This window comes from Stegodyphus dumicola, chromosome 1 (genome assembly GCF_044657685.1).
Source record: "Stegodyphus dumicola isolate Sdum_Otavi_A_Nest chromosome 1, ASM4465768v1".
Classification (NCBI taxonomy): domain Eukaryota; kingdom Metazoa; phylum Arthropoda; class Arachnida; order Araneae; family Eresidae; genus Stegodyphus; species Stegodyphus dumicola.
In genome coordinates, this window is record NC_140768.1 from 185,988,375 (window position 1) to 186,012,620 (window position 24,246).

A 24,246-nucleotide genomic window follows, 5' to 3' on the forward strand; every position below is an offset into this window, starting at 1 on the left:
TCTGACAATATTTAGACATTATGAAAATTATATCCTGTATTAATTGTCTCCTAAAACACACGCATTTCCAGTCAGTCTCAGAAAATCACCTTCCTGCAGTACGTTTTATCCTATCTTTCTGATTACTGTTTAAAATCAAAAATAAAATGAATAAAAAGACTGGAAATTGAGATCATAAGATTGAAGTCTACTAAAGAGCTTACCATTAAAAATTTAAAGGTATTAGAAAAATATTAAAGCTTTGAAATTGTGAAACAAACATAAAAATTAAGAATCAAATAATCTTATAACAATTAATTAATCACATACGAATTAATTCCACTAATTGATTATAATTATAACATTAGAAATGTCTTATATTTGTTACAACAAAGCGCAAATATTCATGAGAACTAAATAAGTATAAAAAAAAATTAAATTCTTAAAAAGTGCATTTATTGCTTTTAAGACATTTACCATATTAAATGACAGTTTGCTTGTATTTAAAATTAAAGTTTTTGTGCTTTGACGAATGAAACGTCTATGCGTGACGGGGCGTGAAAGGTGGGTCTTTTGCTTTGTGCAAAGGAATATATTGCTTTTACATCTCTCAGTTTAAAAAAAGCAGACCGATTCAGCTCACTGAGAATCTGTGAATTATATTTGTATGACTGTATAAGTAATTGTGTATGACTGTATAAGTTAGGTAAAAACCATACATTTTCTTTGAGATATAAAAACAACAAGCATATCATAAGCAAAAAATCTGGCTATTCCTTTGCTTGGATGGAATCATCTGCAAGTCAAGCGCATTAATGATAGAGTTGCTTAAGCCGTGAAACACTGGTAGGATGCAGCGAGTTCCTTTGTAATGATTTTTGTAAGCTCTGAACTGCATAGGAGTCCCTCAGTGTGTTATATAAAAAAACTCCTTTACCTCTATAAATTTTCCATGAAGCCATCTCTTCCTTTAGGCAGAAACCCTTGTTCCTTCTACTATAGTTAATTCAATTGATCAGTACTTCCGTATTGGTTAGGTTAGGTGATTTGCATATAGCAAAGCACACAAGAGATTCCCGAGTAAGTGGTGAGATTCATTTCGTGGAGGACTTCCTACAGGAAACAAGTTCGTATTCACGTTACACATGGGAAAAGCAGCAAAAACGGCTATGGTGTAGTGTATTGAGAATACGGAAAAGCACACTAGGGCTATCTGCCTAAGGGGAGGGATGCCTTTGTGGAGGACTTTCTAAGGAAAACTGGCTCGTATACATATTACACATGGGAAAAACCACGAAAACGCCCATGCAGCCAGCCCATTCGGGGGATTCGAACCTCGAACCGAACTACCAGTATTCAGCGATTTTACCGCTCGGCCGCTGGTGGGCCCAAAACCGACTACAGCCCGTTCAATTGCACTCAAACAACTCAGATATTTAACCACTCGGCTACTGGTGCTACACTTCCATTTTATATTTTTCTAAGGGATTTGTTAGCTTGTATTTATAATGCTATTTATAACTGTTTACAGGTCTGCCTCTTTCCCCCCTTGTAAACGGCTCTTGTAATTTTAATTTGTGGCATTGGAAAGGGCTTTTTTTTTTTAAACTGAGGTATTCAATCCCGCAAATATTATAACAAGTAACAATATCATTATTGTATTTATAAGGAAAATGCCCTCCCGTAATTGACAAAAATATTCATTACGATAATCTTAGCGGTACTGTTTATTCAGGTTTATGAGATTTTGCAGCTTTATGAGGTTAAAAATTGTACACATATGTCGAAGATACCATAACAACTGCTTTTTTCTCCTCCTGGTCAGTGAATGAATGAATGCCTTAATTGCTTTTCTCATCAAGAGTGGGGTGAGGTCGGAGTTGCTGGAATTTGCTGTTTCGCCAATAGTGCCAAAAAAAAAAAAAAAAAAAAAAAAAAAAGGATGTCTCCCTGCTGGTCATTGAATGATTGACACGATTTAGCAAATTTTAAAAAAGCTGGACGCAACGTAATCTATCGTTTTACAAATTTTTTCCTTCTGTTCTCTTTGTTCAACAGTATTCATATATCACAGCATAATTTTTACAATGTTACTTCTCGAAATGGTAGAACTATATTCTACGGCGGACGCATACACTTTTTACTGTATCCAGTGTTCTCAACTTAGGTTGACCTAAAGTATAGTGGATATTAGTAATTGAACCTAGATTTAATACTCAGCATATTGGCTGGCTGCATGCATATTTTCATAGTTTTCTCCTTGGTAGTAGGCTGGCTGCTTAGGTAGCATTACTACAAACCAGTTTGCCTTAAAAAAAAAAAAAAAAAAAAAGTAGGCATTTCTCCCCACATGCAGCCACATGCCCCCCTTCTATGCTTTTCTGTATTCAGATAACCTGTGTAATAAGTTTGTATTTTAGTGTTTCAGAATACTTAGTAGTATATGGACTGCTGTAATGCAACAGATTTCCAGTTTCTGTGCTATTTATGAAAATAAAAGAGATAAATAATTGGCAAAAGGCAAGGAGGAGAATGAATGAATCATATAATAAAACTTCTTAACATTTTACCAACCGATCGCCTATTAATCAGCTTCTTTCAGCAATGCCTACCGACCGATAGCCTATTAATCGGCTTTTTTCTGCCAACGCCTACTGACAGGCAACCTATTAATCAGCTTTTTTCGCCAATGTCTACCGACTGATAGCCTATTAACCCCTCTGGCTAATCATCCCGCGATTTCCACAGGCAACTCAAATGTAGCAAAATTTGCTCATCCTGCGATTTCCACAGGCATATGTGTTTCTTCCTTTATTGAAAATAAATTATATACAGTATTAGGCGTTCAGTTTACGTTTTGGCCAATAGATATCATTAGTTGTCCACTAAATTGCGACATTTGAAGGCACATGGTATTATCGCTCAAACTTCACTTTTTGGCGCTTTTTTCTTACAGAAATGGCTGCTAGAAAACGTTCAGCCATTATCTTGATTATTTAATTAAATTATCGAATTATTAATTATGTTAATGATTAGACTGGTTATTAATTAGATTTATTGAATCTGGTGCAAAAACTATGAAAGTGGACTTTGCCTTGAACCCTGTTTGCCTGAACCCTGTTTTGAACTCTATCATACTAAACTGCATTTCTAAGGTATTTTTCTTTCAGGGCTTTATATTTTCTTAAATTTTATACATTTTACTTTTTTATAGTATGCAATAAATAGAAATTAACTGTAGTTCAACTGAAATTTATTTATTTATTTATTTATTTATTTATTTATTTATTTTTATTTTTTTTTTTTTTTTGGTGATAACATCTGAAATTGGTTTTTCTGGCAACTTAGTTTCTCATGATAAAAATAAATATGTTTAAAAATATTTAAAAAAATTTTTTTCTAGAAAGAATAAGTGCATTAAACTATTGCCATTTGCTACATCATCTGCATTTTATTATTAATATTGAGGTACATTGCTCATTTGCGTTAAGTGCGTTGCTTCGTAAACTCCCACATTTTTACACCGTTTTTAAAAAATTTACCGTTCACGATGAGCGAAAAAAATGCTGCTGGAGAGTTTTATTTAGGCGAGTTATCAGATTGTCCTGACAGTTATTCAGGACATGTAGAATCTGAGGCTGAGCGCCCGGTCGGATGTGCGTATACTGTTGAACTGCTAGCGGTCGGTAAAATGTTAAAATCTGTTCACTTCCTGGTGATTGATGGCTGCAGGGTGTAAACAGGAGACTAAAAATAGGCTTACAATTTCTATTCCAGGACCTGCTTTGATGAATGTTGCGGAAATTTTAGTTCTACACGATTTTTGCTATTGCTTGTTTGTGTTTTGAACTAGACTATCATACTGAATGTTGTACTTTATTTGTAATTTAGTGTCTTAATCCTCCAGCTGGCAGGATGTATATATGTGTGTGGCATAGAATATGTTTTGTAACATATTTAAATAAGTATAATACATGCATCTTGAAATACATCCAAGAAATTAAAGCAGTATATTAAAAGAAAACCCAAATAGAAAGTACTAGTAGCATTTTATGCTATTTTAATCAAGAAAATACCTTGTAAACTTGACAGTTTTGGGAAATTTGGGATGTTAGAGCCAGTTTCATGACTGGGTGAAGATTTGATGGATGCAGATCGTATTTGGACTTTAAATTTTCTATCGTGAAAATTAAATTGCTGTCATATAGGCAAATGCCATTTGTATAGGGTTGCACAGCATCAGAAAGCCTATAGATAAGCATTTGCAGACTTCACATACAATATAAATCTTTCATTGTATGTATTTATTAAAAAACATTGAATATGTTTTGGATTTGAATTTACATGCAAGCATAGTTTTAGACAAAGTATATTTATTTGTGCTTATCTTTTCTTATTTTAATTATATCTAATTAGTTTTTAATTATGTTTACTGCCATATTTATTTTTGCTTTGACTTTTTTTTATATATAGAACAAATTATTTATTTGTTGTACAAATTTTAGGCGCATGGTGTACACCCAAGATCCTGAATGGCCATGTTTTGCTGTTACAGGAAATCTTCCAAAACTGATTGTTCATGTTAGTGAACAAAAGGTACTTTTAATATCATAAGTTGTTATTTTTAAATCAGAATTAAATATTTTAAAGATTATTCAATAATTTTGCTTCCTTTGATTTGGTACTTGTGTTTTATTATAATCCCATAAAAAATTTAAAAATGAGAGGCAAATGGTTCATAAATCATAAAATTCAGGTGGATAACAACAATGCATAGCATAATAAATTATAATAGTAGATATATATACAATGTTGTCTTCCCATAACCATGACCAAGACCTGATTTACAAAATGAAGCACAGAGCAAAATTTGTTACAGAGCTCCCCTTTAGTTTTTTTCACATCTCTGAAGTAAATTATATTTAATATTGCAGAGACCATATTAGGTCTTATTGTTTTGGAGAAGGAAACATAAAAAATCTGCAGTGTCCTCGCTGGAACTCAAATGCCAGCCCTTCTGACTGCTAACCAGATATGCTTTCTAATTACACTGCAGTGGCGTGCAGTGCAGTAAGGTGGGAAAAGATACCTTACAATATAAAGAATGGGCGTTTTGGGGGTTTTCCACATGTGTAATGTGTAGTGTATGAGCCAGTTTTCCTTAGAAAGTCCTCCACGAATGCATTCCTTCCTCAAATGCTTTGCCATAATATAATAAACCAAAGCCTTGGTATTAATGTGCTAACCAATTTACAAGTTAACTTAAGAACTGTTCAAATAATCATCTCATCTCACTTATTATAAATCATAATTTAGTAATCTATATTTTTAAACGAAGCCGACTGTAGTTCTTGTTCGTAGTGTATTTCTCAGTAGTTTCTAAGACTGAAGGTCTGAACAGAGGCAAGGAAACTAATATACAAGTTTTAATGTTTCATTCTGCTTCTAGTGTATTTTTAAAACTTAAAAATAGAGGGGGACCCATAATATTATTTATATTTTAAATATTGTAGAATTTGGAGGTCACTGAAAAGTGGAGGGGTATTTTTGCCCCCATGGAAACCAGGCTCTGAGTTGAACCATTCTCAGATATACATGTGAAATTCCAACTGATGTATCTTTATCTTATGCATGACTTTAATACAAAATCATGATATACTATTGTTTGACGTATGCTGTATTTTTTCATTACCGTATCAGCTTTTGAGAATTGAGTTAGGAAGTCATAATCTCAGATTGTCTTTTGTGGCAAAGAAATATATTGTTAATGTATAGATATATGTAAAATGCTGTACAATATATTTTATGATTATTTTACTGAATGTTAATATCTCGCTTTCAAAATTAGGCCCCTCCCACCGAAAAAGGAAGCAGCCTTTGTTTGGTTTAGATTTTGAGTAAAACTTATTGATTTTGAAGGTGATCAGTTGCAGGTCCATATTCTTCAAGAACAAAAGTTTTTGGGGGGGATTCCTGAATAAGAGGGTTTTGTGTCTGCTTGCCCTCAGTATTAATAGAGTATTATTCAAAATATAAGCCAAGTAAAGGTACTTCAAATGATCATGTACTCTACTTTTTGGAATATTTAATTTGTTTAAGGATTTGTTAACTGTATGGCATGAATTTTCGGCACTAGCTTCTTTTAAATAGGTTGTTGTTTACAGAGATTTTGTCATCCAGAGTTGTCAATCATCTTTAAGGATTACATTAAATTCTGCTCTTCTGACACCATTTTTGGCCTGTGTTTTCAAAAATAGCACTTTGTCTATATACTGAACAAATTTTATGAGCAGTCTGATTAAAATTTTTTTCTATTTTAAAATAAAAGAGCTTAATATGATGAAAATGAAAAACTTTTGGGTTCTCCGTTCTGACGATTACACTCAGACAAAAATTATCCTTCAAATTATTCTAGAATTATGCAGAGTGAGCCAAAAAGATTATATTTAAGCATCTGTTTAGATTAAAGTTTTCCCTTATCAGTAGAAACAAAGTAACTAACAGAAGATTGGCTTATTAGTTTAAAAAACCACAGAATGTTCTCATGAACTGTATAATAGCATTCGTTCGCAAAGTACAACTATGTATAGTGCAAGTCGCTTGTATATATTGTGACCCACTAATTGTTTGGGAGGAAAAAAAAAATTTTTTTTGGACTGTAAAATGTTCTAAAGGTCTACTTTTTGGAATATTTAATTTGTTTAAGGATTTTTTAACTGTATGGCATGAATTTTCGGCACCAGCTTCTTTTAAATAGTTTTTGTTTACAGAGATTGTGTCATCCAGAGTTGTCATTCATCTTTAAGGATTACATTAAATTCTGTTCTTCTGAAATTGTACAGGGTTCGTAGTGGTCCTTATTAGTGCTTATAGGTCCTTATATTTGAAAATAAAATATAAAGGCCCTTATAGGTGCTTACTTTTGCTTTAAAGCCCTTATTTTTTTGCTTTTAGTGCTTTTTTTTTTTTTTTTTAATGAACGCGCTTTTTTCCCCGTACCAAAGCCGAAACTAAGTAAACAAATTTTCTTTCTAATATGGAATGTCAGATGGTGAGTCATACTCCCGGAAATAGCTTTTCCCCCTTTCTCTGCATTAACATAACCTTTGGTGAGCACGAAGAGTACAGACAGGTGCCCGTCGTTCTATTGGTCAAAGAATTGCGAAAGCAGTAGAAAATTTCCGCTACATTCAACATTCTTTTCCTCCCACCCAAATACTCATGGAAGTAGGAAGTAATTTCATTTTTTTGGCCAATACAATATACAGTACGAAGGTTGGGAGGTCTCCCCTTTCTCCGCAAAATCTTGAATATTGAAACTGTTACAGTTCGCTGCAAAACAAGCAACGGACCCCCTTTTTTGGGGAGAAATCACTTTCCAATCTGGATTGAATAGGACTAAAAGTTCTGCGGTCTACCAACCCAAGCAAAGAATGATTCTATTCCGGAAATTTAACGCTCTCTGTTGAAAATTAGAATGAAAAACACCAGTTATTTAGTTCTTTATTCTCCCAATACCGGCAGTTGTTGATTCCGCTTGCGTAATATCACATAGGGAAGAATTACGGCGCATGTATTGCGCAATAACGTTTGCGATATTTTGCAGAGATAATTAATTTTGATCTTCGATCCGAGATTTGGTTATGAACACTTAAAAGAGTTTTACTGTGCTTGCTAAGCAGAATATTTTTTAGTTCCGTTGGTTTATTTTTATATGATGCACATATTGAAATGTCAAAAGCATTTATTTAGCGGAAAAATCTAAAGAGTGGCTACAGTCTACCCCCTCTCCGCTCCTTCAAGTTATGCTCGACTGTCCGAATATTCGCCAATTTCCAAGTATGGGGGTTAGTTAAGCTTTTACTGTTAAAGATGACTGCATGAAGCAAATTTCTGTCTTCTGATTTCAGAAATGTTCCTCTTTTTTACTTAAATTACTTTGCTTGCAATATCTGTTAAAAGAAAACTGATATACAAGGAAAATTTAGAAAATGTTCAGAATTTAGATTTAAATTATTTAAATATCAATATTAGTAGAAAAATAAATTGTTTTTATTATTAGGTTCCAAGCGAATACAATAAATATGCCTTATTATTATTTATTTTCTCTATTTTGAACTGAAATTTCATCATTAAATCTTGTAATATAGTTTATTTCTTCATAGTTTTTCCCCCCCTCTCATTGTAAACTATTTCTGTAAATTGAACTATTATTTAAAATAAAAAAAAAAAGAAATATTTTCCATGGTTCAGGTAATGCTTATTCTCTCTTAATAAGTACTTCATTTCTCATATTTTAAATTACAAGTCTAATTTTTAAGGTTATGCAGTTGTGTGTGATGTAAATAGACAGGTGCTTATTTTTTTCTTAAAATGTGCTTGAAAAGTGCTTATAGGGGCTTATTTTCTTAACTAAAATGTGGCTATGAACCCTGTTGTATACATTTTTTATAATAAGTTTGTTTATAACAGTTATTTGTTTGTAATGATTGCATGCATTTTCTTCTTGTTAATTTGTTATTCATAATATTCATTTAGAGTTTTAATTTTGCCTCATTTTTCTTGGAGAAAGTATGTAATGGATCATGACAAACTGCTGCTTCATTGAACTGGGTCAAGAAACTAAAATATTTGTGAACTGCTGATATATAATATTTGATATTATTATCTACAGTATCACATAACTGGAGATGGCCTTAAAACAGGCACATGTAAATATGAAGGCACTATTTAATGAATGTATGAAAGAAAAAATATGAGTGATTTTATCCCATTTTTTGAATCAAACTGAATATGCCTTTCTATTAACTCTTTTATAGGTTAGTGCATTGCAAACATGTATTGATGTGCTGCATTCTCCAATTGTGTACTCTGCAGTTGGAGAGCCAGCTTCTAGTGAAACTTCATTAGAATTTGGAGAAAATTTTAATGAGAAAACTAATAAAGAAAAGAAACAAATGTAAGATTTTTTTTTTCACTGTATGTCATATGTGTTCCTCTTATTATTATAAATTTTACTCTTTAGAATAAAACATTAATCAAAGTTTCTGTAAGCTCAGTAGTTTATTTTTCTTTTTGTATGCATTGAATAAAAAATAATATTAAAACACATCTAATTAAAAAATGTAGCAAACATAGCAGGGTCATTATTAAGGAGTACATAAATGGGACGTTAAAACATCTTTTATTAACTACCCTAATATTACAAATGTTTTATAGAAGTTACCAGTTATATCAATAAGATAACTAAGTATTCCTTTTTGATGCAAAGAAAATTATAAAATATAGCATTGCTATATATCAGGGCTGGCCAAACTTCATGTCAATAAAAGCCACATGTTTGAATTCAGGAATGTTCGAGAGCCGCATCTAGATTTTCTAAAAACCACAAGTTCATATTTACATCATTGTAGAAGTAGTGGAGGAGGTCTTAAATAGAAGGAAATCCCTGATAACTTTGTAAAAGGAGTCTAAACTAATTAATTACTTTCTTTTGGACACTGAATAGTTTTAGTTTACCATATGTTTTATATACATGAGCCGCACAAATTGCCCGCGAGAGCCGTATCAGGCTCGCAAGCCACACTTTGGTCCTCCTGCTATATATTATACTGTTTATTTCTATTAATATTAAAAAATAAATGAATCTGTACACTTGAACGTATGTTTCTCGCAGCATGGAAAAATGGCAGAATTTAAAACGATCAGATTTTGAACAGAGTCCTTAACAGGAGCATCTCAAAGGCCTGAATTTTAAATTTTATTTTATTTCTTTATTTTATGTTTTGTGTGAACTTGATAATTGTTACGTCTTCATAACTTAGGACATAATATGGCCTATTCCTCATTCTATAAACTTCCATTTTAGGCAGGTTTTGAAATTAGGCAAAAAGCCATCTTGGAGAGCTCTATGTCTATTTTACTGCCGCCATACTTACCTGGTGGCAGATTTTTAAAATCCTCTATTAAGCCACCACTTGAACCGGGCCTATGGGGTCAATATTTCCCATTCACAAGGCAAAGTGCAGCAGCTATATTAGCCTGAAGGTTTGGCTAGTTGCTTTAGTACCCACCAATACCACACAGGCCACTCTGCACTGGGGATTTACACAGAAAATACAGATCTAATGGACCTGCTGCTACACCACTACTGATACCACAGACTGAGGACTTGAAGCAACAAATGCTTAAAGAAAAGGTATGAATATAGGAGAATTAAAACATGCATATGAGGTAGAGGTTGCATTGCTGAATGCAAATAGGCTACCAAATTAGCATAAAATGCAATCCTGTAGTCACACCACAGTGGCTTAAAAAGGGGCATGCTAGACTTATGCGTCAGTTTGCAAGCAGTGATAGTTCCATGTAATCCAAGACAACCAAAGCAGAAAGCATGAGCCTGAGCACCATTTGCACGATGAAATGCATTAGAGGGCTGTCAGGATGTTGCAAGCTGGTCCAAGACATCTCACTGTTGCGAGAGAGCTGAATATGCGTCGTAGTATCATCAGTAAGCTGTGGAATCATTACCAAAGGGATCATTACCCGAGGATTACCAAAACTGCAGACGATTGCTTCATGTTGCTATGTGCAAGGCACCTTAGATCGCTAACAGCACGACAGCTGATATATAACTTATAAATGCCATACTAAATGGACTACAAGGCACTATTTTATCCTCCTTAAAATGTTCTTGAAATGATATAATGTTATATGCACAGCCTAACATTAAAAAAAAAAAAAAAAAAAAAAAAAAAAAAAAAAAAAAAAATGTATTAAGATGGTTTCTGCATTTATAGCTTAACATTTACATCAAAAGAAAAAAAAAAATAGTCCTTTAATTTTATCTTAATAGTATTTAGATTATTTGATTGTTTTTCTTGTAAAATTCTATCAGTATAACAATAAATCGAATAAACTTGCATGTATATGAGAGAGTTCTATATACAACTCCCTCTTCCCCCTTTTTTAATTTATAAGTCTCCCCCTTTTTTTAATTTATAATTTTGCAAAAAATTATGGGCTTTCTCATATGTAAGGGTATCTTACATCTTGCCCAGTTTGGTATATATTTTTGTCCTAAAATTCTTAAAATTAAAGTCTGTAATTTTTAAGTAGAATTTTAAATATGAAGTTTTATATTTCTGCTTATACTGATAAAATTATTCCCATTAAGAAAGTAAATTTTATAATTTAAACTAACTAGCATAAGATATTTCTCCCGCCTTCCTGGCATGCTAGGCGCATATTCCAGAGGTGTGCGGTTCAATTCCTGCCGAAGACGTTATTAATTTTTCATCATGCCTGCTTCCAAAAATACCTAATGTCTCTACAACTGTAATTTAAATAGTCACGTTGTAGCTTATTTTTAATAATTTAGCTTTGTATACTGTATAGAAACACAGCTTCCCAAATAACATTTGAATTGGATAGATGGTATTACAGCTTCTTTACTAATGTCAGTTCACTGTATTTAAATTTAAAAAAAGTTAATTGCTAAAAAATTTTTGTTAAGTGTGTTTTGTCATTTGGTGTAATCTTAATGCTAATTAGATTTAATTATTCTTATCTTTTTAATAAAAAATTTAAATTTTAAATTTTAATTCATATTAAGCATTTCTAAAGAAATATCTGAAGGACATGGAGATATGAATGAAAATTCTTTACTACTTCTCATGGAATTTTGTGTTGATCAGATGTCATTTGATGTGCAAAGCAGAGGTATGTAAATTGCATTTTATTATTATTATTATTTAAATTTTATTAGAGTTTTATAATAATAATAACAAACTCAGAACAATTAAGTCATTTGTCTTGATAAAATATGATCTATAAAATATTGCTTTAAAATGGTTTAAATATGTTTCAGCAATAATCAAGTTTATAACATGCACATTGCCTTCAAAAATGTTCACATATTAAGCACCAAACCTTTCTTTTTGTCCATTGTGTTTAGCTCGGGGTATCCAATTTTACAATATGTTGCCCATTAGAAATCTGTGTAGAATTTGATGAAAGAATATAATTTTTAAAATTGTATATTTTTAATAAACAGTGATTGACACAGCCGGAATGAAAAGCATAGTATATTACCGATGAACTGACATGGTCTAAATGTAAAGTATAGTGTCAGTTGCCAGTGACTGATGCAGTCCAAATGGAAAGTAAAGTATTGGTCATCAGTAACTGGCGTGGCATTTAATGTCTTAATTGCATAATGTACTGCATACACATAGCTGAAAATTTTTTTAACTTACATGTAATTGCTTTTAACAGATGTGATTTAAAAATGCATTTAAAATGATATGGGCAACTTATTTATGTTATAGAGGTTTTTTGAAGAAGGAGTCGTGAAAAATGTACAATGCCCTCACTGGGACTTGAACCTGGACCTCTCGAAAACGTGCCCAGTGTGCTACTGTTGCACCAGGAAGGCGCTGGAAGGATGCAGAAAATACCATATAATGTTGGAGATCAGTATATTTAGCATACAATGATTAAAGAAAAAAAAGATATTAAACATACAAATCCTTATGAGATAAAAGAAAACTAAGGGGTGGCTAAAAAGTATTTGGACTGAAGTTTCTTTTTTTCCTGCTGTTTGAGCAAATGGAGTACGTGCTTCATACTTATATCAAACTTTGTTTCTCCATCTCTGCAAGTTTAATATTTTAAAATTGTTTAGCAGTAAATGCTGTCAGTTTTGCAGTAAATGTTGCTGGAAGTGGCACATATTTTTGTTCTTATTTTAAAACCATGATAAACATTCATTTACAACAGTGCATGAATGGGAAATTATTAATAAACGTTATTAAATCCACTATAGAAATTTAATTATATACTGAATTTTTGATTGGTTCAAAAGACTTAAATATGGAAGAGAATCAGCACATTGGTCTTCCCTACATATCTAAATGAATACTCGCAATTCATAAGAAGAAAGTGGTATTATGTAAAAAAGTAAGCATTGAGAAAAAGGCTGTACAGCAAATTTTGTATGGTAATTTTGATATGAGAAAATGGTGTCATAAATTCCGACTAAGTGAATACTTGGAACTGTTGAATATATTGAAAATGACTTGAATATATTGAAATATTGAATATATTGTTTGACTTGAATATATTGAAAATGACTAAGTCTACTGCTGTGAGATTTTGACATTTCTTCATGTATGAGTTGAAAGAAAATTAACTGAAGTAAGAAAGAAGAGTTTATGAAGTCTTTACCATGAAAACATGCATGTGCGTCAGTGTCAAGGTCTTTTTAGGGTAAGCACAGTATAATAAATTTATTTAAGGCCTACTCATCTAGAAATTAATTAAATATTAAAATACATATCCAGAGGATATCGGAGGAAATGTAAATTTTCTCTGATTAATATAAATAAATAAAAAAGTTTCTATAAATAAATAAAAATAAAATGAAGAAGTAGAGATAAAACCTTGTAAATATAAAAAGAAAGCTGATATTTTAAATAGCAGTCATGAACAAAAATATCCCCTGTTTAAGAGTGAGCATATAAAGAATTTATAATAATAACAATAATAGTATTTTATCACATCATGACCATTCAAAGTTCCATTAGGCTGTTGTTGAATGTTTTAAAACCAAATTTGTTTATTAGATTAGCATTTTCATTCCTTATATTTTGCAAAAACAACTGGTGTAATTTAAAGGTCATCATAATGTGTAATTGGCAATATAATAATTATATAAAAATTTTCAATACAATGTAATTCATAGCTCCTCAGTTTTATTTTGAAACACCATATTAATCATATTTATTATGAATGATGCAATGTTGTAAATTTCGTTTTCAGAGGGAAAAGTCCCCCCCCCAGATTTCCTCCCTTTTTTTAAAAACCCTACCCATTTTTTTGGAGGGGGAGGAAGTTTAGATTATTATGTATCCATGTGCATATATGTTCTATGTATGTATATTCTCATTTGCTTGATAATGACAAGTAAGATAAATTAGATTTTTATAATATTTTTATTTACTTCTTTGCATTGTGTAGGAAAATATATGAAATTATTCATTTATTCAGTTTGGAACTAATATCTTTCATTTGATGAATCAAATTATTCAGTTTGATCATGGAATAGTGGGAAAAGTAAGAAATTTAGAAGATAGATTTCAGTGGACATCTGTGTCATTTTCCCAAGGTAGTTTATGTGAATTCTTCCTATTTCTAAAAATAAAGTCTGCAGGGAAAGGTATCAGATTTACCAGATGAAATAGGTGAAAAAGTGATTTCTAGAACACACTTTTGGAGAATGACTGCAATATTGTTTCCAGCAGCAGATCTGCATGGAATGGTGTAAGGTTTCATTTGATTTATTTTAATTATGGCAAAGAATGCATGAGCTATCTGCCTAAGGAGAGGGATTTCTGGTCCTTTATGGAGGACTTTCTAAGGAGAATTGGCTTGTTTTTGTGTTATGCATGGGAAAATCATGAAAATACCCATACAACCAACCCATTTGCTTGGAATCAAATACAAATCAAACTACCAGTGTTTAGCAATTTTATTTCTTGGCTGCTGGTGGGGATGAAGATGTAGGGATTGAGCAGGATATGTATTAATAACAGTATTTCTGTTGTGTAAGTTTGGGAGCAGCAAATATCATTAAAGCTTTCTAGGATTTTTTTTTAGCCACAGCTTACATAATTAAGTATTCTTTTGTAAGGAAAATTATTGCTTGATGGTGCTCATAAACAAATCTCTCTAACTAATTTCGAAGGAAATTTCCCTTAGTTATTTAGTCCTCTCATGTTTAATTTTCACAGATTTCCTTTTGACATTTAGTTATCCTAGTACTACTGTTTGAAAACTATTGCTGTAAGTTAATACAGTGTTTCTATCCTTTGCTATAACCCTAGAAAAACAGATATGCAATTAAACTCTGGATTAATTTGGGCAATACTAGGGCTGATGTCCACAGTTAAACTTATCGCTTGTTAGATTGATGGAGACAAAATATTATTCTGATGGTTTAGGACAGCAGTTTTTCCATTGTTCTGCAATATACAAACTAAAATTTTTAAGACCATGCCTGTTTAATCTGCTTCTGGCTAATCAGAAGTTGACTGTAGATTAAATAAATTTTAATAGTTTGTGATTCGTGTTTGCAGGACGTAGTGTTGCTGAACTGCAAGTAACAGGGGTGAAGACTACTTTCTCAAAGCATCCTCATGACATATCTCTGACATTATGTGTTCATAGCCTTCTCCTTGTTGATGCTTTACAGACATATGGTCCAGATTTTGAATTATTATTAGCTTCCCATAAGCATCTGAGGTACGTAGATATTTGCAAAAGATCAGTGTCAAATGCAGGCACTTATTGGATGTAAAAGTACTAGTATTTTGCAGTTTTCTTTGATAATATGAATTTTATATGAAGTAAATGCCATGTATGTTTTCCTGTGTACAGTATTTGTTAATTTAGACATCTAGTATACTCACTGCATAGAATGTTTAAAAAAATTGTGCAGCTAAATATCTTTTGTACAATTGGTTATATTTTATGCATTGATGAATTCATCTCATGAAATTAATACAGAAAACTCTCCTTGCCCCAAGCTCCGAAAAAGTTACCAAAATTGGATGACTTAAACCGCTTTCACCCATTGAAAAGAAGGAATAAAAACGGCATTTTAATAGATGCATAAAAATCGAATTTCTGCTAGTAAACATTTTGAAATTTATTATTTTCACAAATGAGAATTTTTACCTCAGGCATGTATATAATTTCTGTCTTTTAAAATAACTTTTATCAATCTGTTCTTAAAAATAAATTTTTAGGTTATATGCTTAACAGTGTTTAGCAAATGTATATGTAGTTTGTATGTGGTCATAATTTTCGATGAGAAATTTAGTTAATGTTTGGAAATTTAATTAATGAGGTATTTTGATCATGTGGTGATGGTTCTGCTCTCTGCAAAAAGTTGTCACATGAGTAAAATGGGCGTAATATAAATTTTTTAATCTGGAAAAGCGCAAATCTAAAACCGTTCAGTAAAAAGAACTATAGTCATGCAGTATTTTTTGAGTGCCTTCCACATAAAATTTTCTACAGCATGATTTTAGGTGGATTTTGGAAATAAACTATCTGAATTTTCTTGCAGTTTTCTGAAAAAAAAGATATTTTTTATAGCAATTACTTTTAAGAGATAGTAAAATACTTTTTATAGAGTTAAAATACTTTTGAAGAGAATTTCCAAAAAATTAGAAGAGTATTAAAAAAGTAGAAGATTCTGAATTTATTTAACAATCAGAAAAGAAAAATTATATAGAAATGGCCTTATGCTACATGCAGGAATATGTCAGATTATAGAACTTAACATATTTTCTGACCTAGTATAAGATAAATGTTTCCATACTACATAGAAAGAAGAAATATTTTATTGCCAATCTAGTGTAATTGGTAATAAATTGGTAAAATTATTGAAAAATGATTTTATTTTAGAACATAAAAATATCAAATTAATATCAGCACTTCGGAAAGTGGTGTATGGATTTAAGAGAGGCCTGTAATGCTAGAATGTGGAAACTAAATCAGTATAAAGAGTAGCAACTTGATAAAGGAATATGAGACTAGTATTCATAATCTGCAGTAAATTTGTGTGCATGTAAATTGAATGCACACATTGTATATGATAGACAGATAAATTTGTACTTTGGATGCCTTAAAACCTGCTGCTCTGAACATTTTTTAATCTTAACCGAAATTTAATTTGCTGATTTCTTGAATGAATTGCTATTTTTTTTTTTAAATTTCTAATAGATTTGATTCTGATCAGTTATGTTATTTGATATTTATTATTATGTTATCTGATCTATTATTATTATATTTTAAAAATTTCATTAAATTATTTAGTATGGATAGCGTCAGTGGCAGTCTGCGGGACAGTGATCCTAGTTCACCAACATCTCCGGGCAGTCCAAGTCCTTTAAGTTCCCAAGTTCGGATGTCAGTTCCAACACCTCCTGCTGCTATATCAGCAGCTTTACATACACTTCAGAAATCATCCAAAAAATGTAAGATTCACATGCACTTCTTTTGATATGATCATTATTTGTGATCCAATATTTCTTGAAAGATTTGAGTGGGTAATTTTAAAATATTCAGTATTGCTCAGTATAGCAGCTTATAAAATTTTCTTGAATGACTGCTTATGGATATTGTCATCAATTTAAGGTGTAAATAAAATAAGATCAGACTTTCGGATCAGGCTTTAAGTGGCATTTCTGTCATATGACATCTTTTAGTGAAAATGAGTAAAATTAAAATTTGTATCATAGTTAAGTTAGGTTCTTTGACTATGGCAAAGCACACAAAGTCTATTTACCTAAGAGGAGAGGTGCCTTCGTGGAAGGCTCTTAAAGGGAAACTGGCTCGTATTCATGTTAAACATTGAGAAAACTAAAAAAAAACTAGTCATGCAATCTGCTGATTCACTTGGGATTGAATCTGAGTCGAACTCGCAGTATTCAGCGGTCTTAACCATTTGGCCACTATTAGGGCCTCTTTTTCTAAATTTTTGTTTGTTACCTAGAAAGTTTCAATTTATTACTTTTTGTCCTACTTGACTTCTTTCTTTACAATATCCTGTACTGTAATATGCAGAACTGGTTGAAAAACTTGCCATAACTGTATAATTTAAATCACTTTTATATGATGAAAGAAATGGCAAAGATGTAAATTTTAGAGGTTATATATATATATAGTCTTCTTCAGAGCCTCTTAAATTCTGTTCTGCATTTGCAAAGGGTTTTCCAGTGGGTAATTTTAATAATAGTAAAGCCATTTTCGATTCAATATAACCATAAAAACTTGGGTCTTAGTTTGACTTGCTTTCTTCTAGTTTATAGTTAAAATTTTTTAATGTTTTAAGAAGAATTCATTTAGTTATTGTAATTTTGAAACAGTGGAAGTTTCATCTGTAAACTCATCCTCCATCAGGCCTCCATATATATCTGAATACAGAGGTGCCTAGCTATTGGGTAAGTGCGAAAGTTTTACCCGTTTTCATTACCCACAAAGAACAGCAAATAAACGCAAAATGAACAGTACCTATTGTTGTCCATAATCCCCATTGTTATCTATGACCTCTTGCCATCTTTCTGGTAGGAGATGAATTTCATGGCGGTAAAATTACGGCGGTTTCGAAAGTCTTGGATGGCAATTTTCACAGCGTCAAGATCATCAAAGATGTTCTGACTGAAGGAATTGTTCAATGCACAAAATAGGTGATAGTCAGTTGGTCCCAAGTTAGAAGAATAGGGATGATGGGGTCAAACCTCCCAACCAAAGCTGAGTAATTTTTGGCAAGTGATGATAGCAGCATGTGGTCTGGCATTATCATGATGGAGGATAACACCGTGATGATTGATGAAACCTGGCCGCTTTGCTACCAAATTTAAATGCGACCTGTCTAACTCTAGACAGTAGAAGGCAGCAGTGATGGTTTGGTTGAGTGGCAGGACCTCCCAGTGAATTACTCCCTGCACATCCCACCACACTCAGTAACACCTTCTTGGGATGAAATTCAGCTTTCAAAATCCATGCAGGCGGATCAGAAGGGCGACACACACTCTTATGATGCTTTATGTTGTGGTACATAACCCACTTCTCGTCTCCTGTCACAATTCGTGCCAAGAATGGGTCGTTTTTGCACCAGAAAAGCAGTGAAACACAGGTGGCGATTCAGTCATCCCATTGATTAGCTGTCAGATTATGTAGAACTGAACGATCCAACTTTCTCGTAAAACCTAACTTAATCAGCTGTCTCTCGACTGCTGTCTGGTGTACATTGAAGGTCTCCACTAATTCTTGCATGATTTGGTTCAGTTTGTTCCTTATGACTTGGTCAATATCGTCTTCTCCAACATATGATGGCCGTCCACTCCTAGCCTGATCTTGGCAGCTTCTGTCAATTTCCTAAATTTATGAAACCATCGATGACATGTGCTTTCATCTACTGCATCCTCCCCATCAACTTGACAAACATTGCGACATGCTGCGGCTGCTGTACTCTTTTTATCGAACTCGTATAACAAATAGTGTCTTATATGCTCCTTCTCTTTTTCCATGTTACACCTTCCAAGTTTTTTTTTTTTTTTTTTTTTTTGAGATGATTAACTATGCGAGACATGATGCATTTATATGTGAGGCATCCACACGTTTGATTGGCCGACGATTTTCGTCATTACAGTGTCATGTGTGACATCAATTCCATTGCAAATTTGCATATTTAAAAATGGGTAGAAATTTTGCACTCACCCGATATATTCCAAGTCACTGAATTGCTAAAATCTTTTATGACTTGTATGAGCTGTGTTATGAGTATTTTTGTTTCACATGCTGTTCTCACAAGGGTGACTGGGTTTCTATTATTAGATTTTTGTGTGGTATAATGTTTGCATGAGAAAGCAAAATTAAATTTCAAATTGAAGTTAGCTAGTTTAATGCCATAATAAATGTCTCTTAAAATTAATCTCTCCAGTAAAATTTATTCAGTTGTGTATTTATCTGATTTTACCATGAAAAAGTTATATTATTTCCCATTAGTTTTTCTTTTGGCATATCTTTTCTAATGATTTTATCTTTCTAATAAGAATGTACAGAAGATTAAGTTTGGAAAATGATATATGATTGAAATACTAATGAAAAACAAATAGAACTGAACTACAAATTTGGCCTTTATTTATTCTAAATGGTTTCTTTGTTCGAATACCTGCATATCAAATTGACACTTTTAGGCTCCATTCAGATGATGGTATAAATGCATCTTACACTTACTTAAGTCCTTAAGTCTAACATGTTTAAGTGTTTGGCTCCATTCAGATGGTGGTATAAATGCCATAGAGACATAGTCATAAAGCATAAAATGCAGGAGTCATTCCATTCACTTCTGCCAGACAGGATCTAAACTGTAGCCAGTTAGAGAAGCTAAATTTGCACATGTATGTGTGTCTACGGATTTCCCCATGAAACAGGTTTCATGCATTCTCCCTGATTGGTCAACTCTTATACCAAGTTGGCATGGAGTTGAAAACTTCAAACTTTATACCAAAACCCCTAAACCAATTTTTTGTGATGTAGCAAGGTTTGGTTACCTAGCACAGCTTAAATCAGTTATGGCATTTATATCACCATCTGAATGGAGTCTTAATCATTAATGTTTCTATTAAAAAATAAAAAATATAAAAATTTCAAGATTAAAAAGGAATTGCAATTGGATTTCGGTATGCAGATTTGAATTTAAGACCTGAAATAAATCTCAAAATTCTTAATTTTTCTCAAATATATATATATATATATATATATTGTTATTGAAGAGTTAGGTTTGGAGGCAACTTCCCCTTGATAAGTCTGTCTCCTGCCTGCTCAATAGTCATTCACTTATGCATTTTTAAAAAAAAAAATTTAGATTAATTTTAATTTGCTAAATTGGTGAATTTATTTTCATGGTTTGGTTTTGCACTTGATTTACTTATGCTATCTGAATTTAAATGATATTGTAGATTAGTTCGAAAATTAAATCTTTTATATGTTTGCTCAATTTTAATTATTTTAATTTTAAATTTACTTTTTTATGTATTTACATGTTTGTTATATATATATATATATATATAATAATTTATTTCCTAAACTGTATTGATTAATTGATTATATTATCTCCTAAGTTTAATTAAAGTAGAATTATTTTAAAAATGTGCATCCATACTGGTAAGTTATATTTTGAAAGATGTTTTGAAGTAATTTGAAAGCAAAATGTTAATAATGTTTTAACTGGGACTGGAGTTAAATCATCATGAAGAATAATATTTCAATTGTAAAAGGAAAAATTAAAACATGTAATCATTGTCATTGATCGGAAATTAGTTGACTTTTCAAGGGGAACAAACCAACTCCCGTTCAATGAACAATAATTGATAAAAATACGTAATATATATAATATATGTATGAATCTACTCATCTAATAATGGTTATTCCTTGCTTGATTTTGCTTTCTTTAGCAGTATGGAATCAATTCCACAATCTGGAAGCCAATTTTAGTGTTAGCAGAACTCATTTAGTGGCTTCTGTTACTATTCAGTGTATCTGACTTGTTTCAAGCCAGACTATAGCTCTTTGTGCAATAGATTGGGGCAAATCTTGACCATGAGACTGAATTACTTCATAATATTTCATATTATAAAATCTTAAAATTGTTATTTAGTCCTTAAAATCTCAGTTTAGAATTTAAAGCAAAGTTTATAATGAATGTGCTTATGAGTGTGCTTTAACATACCATGAATAGACAAGATAGCATTAAAATTTGACGTTAAAGAGCATGAATTTTATGTAAAAAAAAAAGATAAATAAATAAATCTTTGATGACCCTTATTTGCTTTTTAAACCTTTTTAAAAAATTTACTAACTTCATCCAAAAAACAACTTATCCGGTTGATAAATTAAGATTATTTCCTTGAAGTTTATAAAAGCATTCACCAAAACCTCTCTGTGATTTTAATTGAAGTACATCTTTTCCAAAGTATTTAAAAGCTTTTTACCATATTTTTTCCTCCTTTGATTTATATTTTGCTTGATGGATAGCTAGCATTGCGATGGTGCTTCCTTTGTTATATATTTGTACTGTTATGTTTGCTTACATGATGCATTTGTTCCAAGTTATATGACAGTTATATTTGACATTTTAAAGGAAATGCCCATGCATAAGTTCAATGTTTTGTGTTTATATAGCTATTGAAACTAGGAGAAGATGGTCATCTTCATTGCATGTTCCCAAGACTGAACACTATGCTTCTGATGCATTGATTATAATTGAATATAACTGGATTGAAACACCCTCTTCTGCAGCTGGACCTTCTGAAATTATGCAAATTGCAAATGTTCAGTTCAACAATTTAGATGTTATTGGTAATTACTGAACATTTTATTTAAATTACTTTATTTTAGCATGTCTGTGATTTTCATATGAATTTATGTTCAAATTTTTCTCAAAATTCTTCAGTTATTTGCAACTTTGATAAAATTTTATGGTGTAGGAGTTATATACAGTGCATGTACAAAATTTTAGTGTAGAATTTTTAAGAAAATGTTAATTACTGCAGTGATAGCTTTTACATTTTATTCTACATTTTTTATAATTTCTTTTAGAAGTTCAAATGGAATTAAAAAAAATTATATAGTCAGTTTCTGCTGTTAATTATTCAAAAGCTGTTTTATTAATAGTGTAGCTTGTTCCCCCCCCCCCAACCATTACATTCCAAGTTCAACTATCTCTCATTTAACTAACCAGGGTATTTTAAATATTTTAACTTTTTCCCTCTTTTCTTTTTCTTTTTTTTTTTTTTAAACAAAAATTAAGCAAATGAGAAACTGTAAAGGGATCATAAATCACATGGGGGACTGAAACAATCTCTCAACCCCTCCCCAAATGGTATAGTGTTTGTGTACTAATGCAGTGGGTATTCACAAATTTGCAGGATCCGTACATTAAGAAAATTGTGCATGAATGGGCATGTCGGTACCCGTGGTAGGTAGCCCTTCTGCCTCCGTATAATGACTAGTATGTTTATGAGATTGCATAAGACTTACTACATTTTTGAACTCAAAACATATTTATTGCAATTACAAGATCATTACAAATATATTTATAATTCATGGATGGCATAGAAATATCATGGTAGTGAAGTATAGTCCTCGTGACACGAGGAACATCCTAACCAGGATCCCTCCTGTCGAGAGTTCAAATCTACAGACTGAATTAACCACACCTTCTTAATTTTTCAGTTTTATTTTATATCCTCTGATTTGTTATATCTGGAACGATATGAGAGGAAAAACAAGATCATCAGTTCATCAACCCTCCTGAAATCAAGAAGTTTTGATGACAGACACAGTGCAGAATTCTAAAATCTCTTGACAGTAGTCATGAAGTTATGTCCTTTGCTCTGTCAACTGGAACGAATTATTGTGTCTACAATGTCAGACCATGTCGTATGACACATCCTAAAAGCTTGAAAACAGTGACTTGCGGAGACCGCACTCGCGATATTCTCATCTCTGTGTGGTTCACAACAGGCACAATATGTTTTTTTTTTTTTTTTTTTTTTTTTTTTTTTTTTTTTTTTTTTTAAATGGTGATACAAAGTGAAAAATTATGACAAGCAATTAAAGTTTTTTGTATCCTATATCTGTAACTTGTATCTCTTGATTATCTAACTCAATAAAGGCTGACCCTTTCTTTCAATCTCTGATGGTATGATTCGTGCAAGTTTGTTAGAATCTCCACTTTCATGTTCAATGAGATTTCATTGGCTAGGATTTTTGCTTTCATATGTTTAAGTACTTCTTGACGTGTTATTATTGCAAGTCAAAATAACAAGTCAAAGAATTGCACAAACTCTCTATCTATGTACCACCAAAAATCGCCAATTTTCGCCAAGTGGTACCTGTAAATATACTTTTATCAATAAAAGTTGAGCATAAATATGTTTACTGATAGTAGAATACTGTAATTATTATTTCAGATAAATAATAAATTTCTTATTCTTTAAATGTTTTAATTTTGTTTTAATTAGCTAATCAAGAAACTATAGTGGAACTTGTTGACTTTGTGAAACGAATTGCCCTGCAGAGAAGCAGTAAATCTGTAAAAAAAAAATTATCACCTGTTGAGGAATTAAACAAGTTTGTAAATGAAAAAGAGGTATATGAAGCTCACTGTATTCTTTTTATTGTTTATGAACCCTCTGGATTGTATCTGTGTATGTTTGTAAACTGTAATTATATTCTTAATTTAAGATCTTGTATTGATTGCTATAGGTTTCTTCTTATAAACACATATCCAGGACTGAAGTAACGTTTGATTTTCATCGTTTGAATATTTTACTTCTGCGAGCTCTGAGTCAAAAGCAAAATACTTTAGGCCAAAAAGTTGCAACTGCAACTGTAACTGGAGCTCGAATTCAAGCCACTATAGGTAATTCATCGTATTTTTTGTCTAGCCTGGAAATATGCCATAAATGTATTAATTGTTTATTGGCATTTTTTTTATTATATTTGTAAATTAATTCATAGTAAGACAAAAGTCTGAAAGCATCTGTTTAATAAACAATTGCAAAGATCAAAATTAAGTGTTAAATATGGATAATAGGATTCCAAATGTACATCGAGAAAGGTTTGAGTATCATGGCCATTGTCTTGATTCATCCTCGTGAATTAAATGTTAAATATGGGTAATAGGAT

General features: G+C 31.7%; 1 protein-coding gene across 1 annotated transcript in view; it reads left to right on the top strand.

Annotated features, from left to right (window-relative positions):
* The window catches only part of Vps13D (vacuolar protein sorting 13D), a 131,022-nt gene that overhangs the window by 59,878 nt on the left and 46,898 nt on the right, over positions 1-24,246 (top strand). The window contains exons 21-28 of the mRNA XM_085823754.1: positions 4,485-4,575; positions 8,799-8,938; positions 11,594-11,700; positions 15,117-15,282; positions 16,864-17,024; positions 21,736-21,912; positions 23,580-23,707; positions 23,824-23,980. Of these exons, the coding sequence (XP_085679880.1) occupies positions 4,485-4,575; positions 8,799-8,938; positions 11,594-11,700; positions 15,117-15,282; positions 16,864-17,024; positions 21,736-21,912; positions 23,580-23,707; positions 23,824-23,980 (1,127 nt within the window). The remainder of the gene's footprint in view (positions 1-4,484; positions 4,576-8,798; positions 8,939-11,593; positions 11,701-15,116; positions 15,283-16,863; positions 17,025-21,735; positions 21,913-23,579; positions 23,708-23,823; positions 23,981-24,246) is intronic.